Source organism: Oncorhynchus kisutch, linkage group LG29 (genome assembly GCF_002021735.2).
Source record: "Oncorhynchus kisutch isolate 150728-3 linkage group LG29, Okis_V2, whole genome shotgun sequence".
In the NCBI taxonomy this organism is placed as follows: domain Eukaryota; kingdom Metazoa; phylum Chordata; class Actinopteri; order Salmoniformes; family Salmonidae; genus Oncorhynchus; species Oncorhynchus kisutch.
The window spans coordinates 45,484,788-45,490,883 of record NC_034202.2 but is presented as its reverse complement, the minus strand read 5'-3'; the positions used below and the strand labels follow the sequence as shown (position 1 = coordinate 45,490,883).

The following is a 6,096-nucleotide window of genomic DNA, read 5'->3' as shown; positions in this document are numbered from 1 at the left end:
AAATTAAACTTAACATTTCTATTCAGCTTGGGTGGATTATGGAGAGGAGGAGGAAACACACACCACCCTACACACACCACCCTACACACACACCACCCTACACACACACCACCCTACACGCACACCACCCTACACGCACACCACTCTACACACACACCACCCTACACACACCACCCTACACGCACACCACCCTACACACACACCACCCTACACACACCACCCTACACACACCACCCTACACACACCACCCTACACACACACCACCCTACACACACCACCCTACACGCACACCACCCTACACACACACCACCCTACACACACCACCCTACACACACCACCCTACACACACACACCACCCTGTACACACGCACACACACACACCACCATGCACAAACACACTGGTTGTGCCCCACACGTCTTCAGGAAATCAAAACTTAACATTTCTTTTGGACTTTCGTTTCTGTTCATTTGGGTGGAGCAGGAGGAGGAAGTGGAGGTGCCGAACTGAATTTGCCCCAATAGAAACTCACATTTAAAAAAAATATTGTTTGCTACACTGTGCACTAATGAATACATTAGCAGAGGAAAAGGAATTGAGCCACAGCAGACCGACAGACACCTTGTTATCCTGATCAAGTTATATATTGAGTTGACATTCTCCAACTGAACCATGGCTGGAAACAAGAAAGGTAAGACCAACTTTCATCTTTCAAATAAAACACATTTACTGTGGTATAGGTAGTAGTATAGTATAGTATAGTATAGTGTAGGGTAAATATGATCATGTTTTCTTTGTAAAATTATTATTTATTTATTTTACTTTTCTATTTAAAAAAAAAATTGTTTTCTATTTTAAAAAATATAAGCAAAATTGTATTTTGTAGTAAGTTGTACTATTGTGACTGGGTTAATTGAAAGGAAATTTTAATAATTTCAGCGTCCTGGAAAAACCTTAGCATTTTTATGTTTTTGTTTAAAGAACGTTTAAAAAACAAGAACAAAATTCTCCTCCATGTACTGCAAATATTTCAGGACCAATCAAAGTCATTCAAAACAACTTCCAAAACTACATAACAAAAGATCAATTTTTCAATTCCTGAAAAGTTGACTTTTTCGAGGACACTTGGTGATTGGCTTTTGTAAATTAAAATTATTATGGTAAATTATGTCAAAGTACAGTTTATTTAGCAAAGTACAGTTTATTTAGGAAAGTACAGTTTATTTAGGAAAGTACAGTTTATGTAGCTGATGCGTAGGTGTTCAAGGGGACATTCTTCAGCTCTCCTTTTCTATTGTCCCTTCCTGTGAACACAAAGGCGATGCTAATGCCTGACTATATTGCAGACGTCGCATTGCATCGACAAATGGTTGTTCGCCACAATGACTGTGATGTCGGGCACCATGTTGTTATAACATGTATTTTGGAACAACTTTTTTATTCAATGTTGTAATTTTTTGGGAAAACGAGGGGATGATAATCAGAATATTATACGATGGGTTCTGGTTCAGTAATCAGGATGTAATACGATAGGATGGGTTCTGGTTCAGTAGTCAGGATGTAATAAGATAGGATGGGTTCTGGTTCAGTAATCAGGATGTAATAAGATAGGATGGGTTCTGGTTCAGTAGTCAGGATGTAATACGATAGGATGGGTTCTGGTTCAGTAATCAGGATGTAATATGATAGGATGGGTTCTGGTTCAGTAGTCAGGATGTAATATGATAGGATGGGTTCTGGTTCAGTAATCAGGATGTAATATGATAGGATGGGTTCTGGTTCAGTAATCAGGATGTAATATGATAGGATGGGTTCTGGTTCAGTAATCAGGATGTAATATGATAGGATGGGTTCTGGTTCAGTAATCAGGATGTAATACGATAGGATGGGTTGTGGTTCAGTAGTCAGGATGTAATAAGATAGGATGGGTTCTGGTTCAGTAATCAGGATGTAATATGATAGGATGGGTTCTGGTTCAGTAATCAGGATGTAATATGATAGGATGGGTTCTGGTTCAGTAATCAGGATGTAATATGATAGGATGGGTTCTGGTTCAGTAGTCAGGATGTAATATGATAGGATGGGTTCTGGTTCAGTAATCAGGATGTAATATGATAGGATGGGTTCTGGTTCAGTAATCAGGATGTAATATGATAGGATGGGTTCTGGTTCAGTAATCAGAATATGATAGGATGGGTTCTGGTTCAGTAATCAGGATGTAACATGATAGGATGGGTTCTGGTTCAGTAATCAGGATGTAACATGATAGGATGGGTTCTGGTTCAGTAATCAGGATGTAATACGATAGGATGGGTTGTGGTTCAGTAGTCAGGATGTAATAAGATAGGATGGGTTCTGGTTCAGTAATCAGGATGTAATAAGATAGGATGGGTTCTGGTTCAGTAGTCAGGATGTAATAAGATAGGATGGGTTCTGGTTCAGTAATCAGGATGTAATATGATAGGATGGGTTCTGGTTCAGTAGTCAGGATGTAATATGATAGGATGGGTTCTGGTTCAGTAATCAGGATGTAATATGATAGGATGGGTTCTGGTTCAGTAATCAGGATGTAATATGATAGGATGGGTTCTGGTTCAGTAATCAGGATGTAATATGATAGGATGGGTTCTGGTTCAGTAATCAGAATATGATAGGATGGGTTCTGGTTCAGTAATCAGGATGTAACATGATAGGATGGGTTCTGGTTCAGTAATCAGGATGTAATATGATAGGATGGGTTCTGGTTCAGTAGTCAGAATATGATAGGATGGGTTGTGGTTCAGTAGTCAGGATGTAATATGATAGGATGGGTTCTGGTTCAGTAGTCAGGATGTAATATGATAGGATGGGTTCTGGTTCAGTAATCAGGATGTAATACGATAGGATGGGTTCTGGTTCAGTAATCAGGATGTAATATGATAGGATGGGTTCTGGTTCAGTAATCAGGATGTAATATGATAGGATGGGTTCTGGTTCAGTAATCAAGATGTAATACGATAGGATGTGTTCTGGTTCAGTAATCAGGATGTAATAGGATAGGATGGGTTCTGGTTCAGTAATCAGGATGTAATATGATAGGATGGGTTCTGGTTCAGTAATCAGGATGTAATATGATAGGATGGGTTCTGGTTCAGTAATCAGGATGTAATATGATAGGATGGGTTCTGGTTCAGTAATCAGGATGTAATACGATAGGATGGGTTCTGGTTCAGTAATCAGGATGTAATACGATAGGATGGGTTCTGGTTCAGTAATCAGGATGTATATGATAGGATGGGTTCTGGTTCAGTAATCAGGATGTAATATGATAGGATGGGTTCTGGTTCAGTAATCAGGATGTAATATGATAGGATGGGTTCTGGTTCACTAATCAGGATGTAATATGATAGGATGGGTTGTGGTTCAGTAATCAGGATGTAATACGATAGGATGGGTTCTGGTTCAGTAATCAGGATGTAATATGATAGGATGGGTTCTGGTTCAGTAATCAGGATGTAATATGATAGGATGGGTTCTGGTTCAGTAATCAGGATGTAATACGATAGGATGGGTTCTGGTTCAGTAATCAGGATGTAATATGATAGGATGGGTTCTGGTTCAGTAATCAGGATGTAATATGATAGGATGGGTTCTGGTTCAGTAATCAGGATGTAATATGATAGGATGGGTTCTGGTTCAGTAATCAGGATGTAATACGATAGGATGGGTTCTGGTTCAGTAATCAGGATGTAATATGATAGGATGGGTTCTGGTTCAGTAATCAGGATGTAATATGATAGGATGGGTTCTGGTTCAGTAATCAGGATGTAATATGATAGGATGGGTTCTGGTTCAGTAATCAGGATGTAATATGATAGGATGGGTTCTGGTTCAGTAATCAGGATGTAATACGATAGGATGGGTTCTGGTTCAGTAATCAGGATGTAATACGATAGGATGGGTTCTGGTTCAGTAATCAGGATGTAATATGATAGGATGGGTTCTGGTTCAGTAATCAGGATGTAATATGATAGGATGGGTTCTGGTTCAGTAATCAGGATGTAATATGATAGGATGGGTTCTGGTTCAGTAATCAGGATGTAATATGATAGGATGGGTTGTGGTTCAGTAATCAGGATGTAATACGATAGGATAGGTTCTGGTTCAGTAATCAGGATGTAATATGATAGGATGGGTTCTGGTTCAGTAATCAGGATGTAATATGATAGGATGGGTTCTGGTTCAGTAATCAGGATGTAATACGATAGGATGGGTTCTGGTTCAGTAATCAGGATGTAATATGATAGGATGGGTTCTGGTTCAGTAATCAGGATGTAATATGATAGGATGGGTTCTGGTTCAGTAATCAGGATGTAATACGATAGGATGGGTTCTGGTTCAGTAATCAGGATGTAATATGATAGGATGGGTTCTGGTTCAGTAATCAGGATGTAATACGATAGGATGGGTTCTGGTTCAGTAATCAGGATGTAATATGATAGGATGGGTTCTGGTTCAGTAATCAGGATGTAATATGATAGGATGGGTTCTGGTTCAGTAATCAGGATGTAATATGATAGGATGGGTTCTGGTTCAGTAATCAGGATGTAATATGATAGGATGGGTTCTGGTTCAGTAATCAGAATATGATAGGATGGGTTCTGGTTCAGTAATCAGGATGTAATATGATAGGATGGGTTCTGGTTCAGTAATCAGGATGTAATATGATAGGATGGGTTCTGGTTCAGTAATCAGAATATGATAGGATGGGTTCTGGTTCAGTAATCAGAATATGATAGGATGGGTTCTGGTTCAGTAATCAGAATATGATAGGATGGGTTCTGGTTCAGTAATCAGAATCTGATAGGATGGGTTCTGGTTCAGTAATCAGAATATGATAGGATGGGTTCTAAATTGGATACAAAAAGATGGTTCCTGGTTCAGTTTGATTTATTTCACCTTTATTTCACCTTTATTTAACCAGGTAGGCTAGTTGAGAACACCTTTATTTAACCAGGTAGGCAAGTTGAGAACACCTTTATTTAACCGGGTAGGCAAGTTGAGAACAAGTTCTGATTTACAACTGCGACCTGGCCAAGATAAAGCAAAGCACTTCGACACAAACAACAGAGTTACACATGGAATAAAACAAACAGACTCATTTTTCTACTGTATTATTGACTATGTACGATGTGAGCAAATGAGGTGAGATAAGGGAGGTAAAGGCAAAAAAAGGCCATGGTGGCAAAGTAAATACAATATAGCAAGTAAAACACCGGAATGGTTGATTTGCAATGGAAGAATGTGCAACGTAGAGATATAAATAATGGGGTGAAAAGGAGCAAAATAAATAATTAAATACAGTAGGGGGAGAGGTAGTTGTTTGGGCTAAATTATAGATGGGCTATGTACAGGTGCAGTAATCTTTAAGCTGCTCTGACAGCTGGTGCTTAAAGCTAGTGAGGGAGATAAGTGTTTCCAGTTTCAGAGATTTTTGCAGTTCGTTCCAGTCATTGGCAGCAGAGAACTGGAAGGCGAGGCGGACAAAGTAAGAATTGGTTTTGGGGGTGACCAGAGAGATATACCTGCTGGAGCGTGTGCTACAGGTGGGAGATGCTATGGTGACCAGCGAGCTGAGATAAGGGGGGACTTTACCTAGCAGGGTCTTGTAGATGACGTGGAGCCAGTGGGTTTGGCGATGAGTATGAAGCGAGGGCCAGCCAACGAGAGCGTACAGGTCGCAGTGGTGGGTAGTGTATGGGGCTTTGGTGACAAAACGGATGGCACTGTAATAGACTGCATCCAATTTATTGAGTAGAGTGTTGGAGGCTATTTTGTAAATGACATCGCCGAAGTCGAGGATTGGTAGGATGGTCAGTTTGAGGGTGTTTGGCAGCATGAGTGAAGGAGGCTTTGTTGCAAAATAGGAAACCAATTCTAGATTTAACTTTGGATTGGAGATGTTTGATGTGAGTCTGGAAGGAGGGTTTACAGTCTAACCAGACACCTAGGTATTTGTAGTTGTCCACATATTCTAAGACAGAACCGTCCAGAGTAGTGATGTTGGACGGGCGGGCAGGTGCAGGCAGCGATCGGTTGAAGAGCATGCATAGTTGGTG

General features: G+C 40.1%; 1 protein-coding gene across 1 annotated transcript in view; it reads left to right on the top strand.

Annotated features, from left to right (window-relative positions):
• Positions 1-455: 455 nt before the first annotated feature.
• LOC109882179 (barrier-to-autointegration factor-like) overlaps positions 456-6,096 on the top strand; it is a 7,003-nt gene continuing 1,362 nt past the window's right edge. Inside the window, exon 1 of the mRNA XM_020474268.2 lies at positions 456-689. Within this exon, the coding sequence (XP_020329857.1) occupies positions 671-689 (19 nt within the window). The 5' untranslated portion in view covers positions 456-670. The remainder of the gene's footprint in view (positions 690-6,096) is intronic.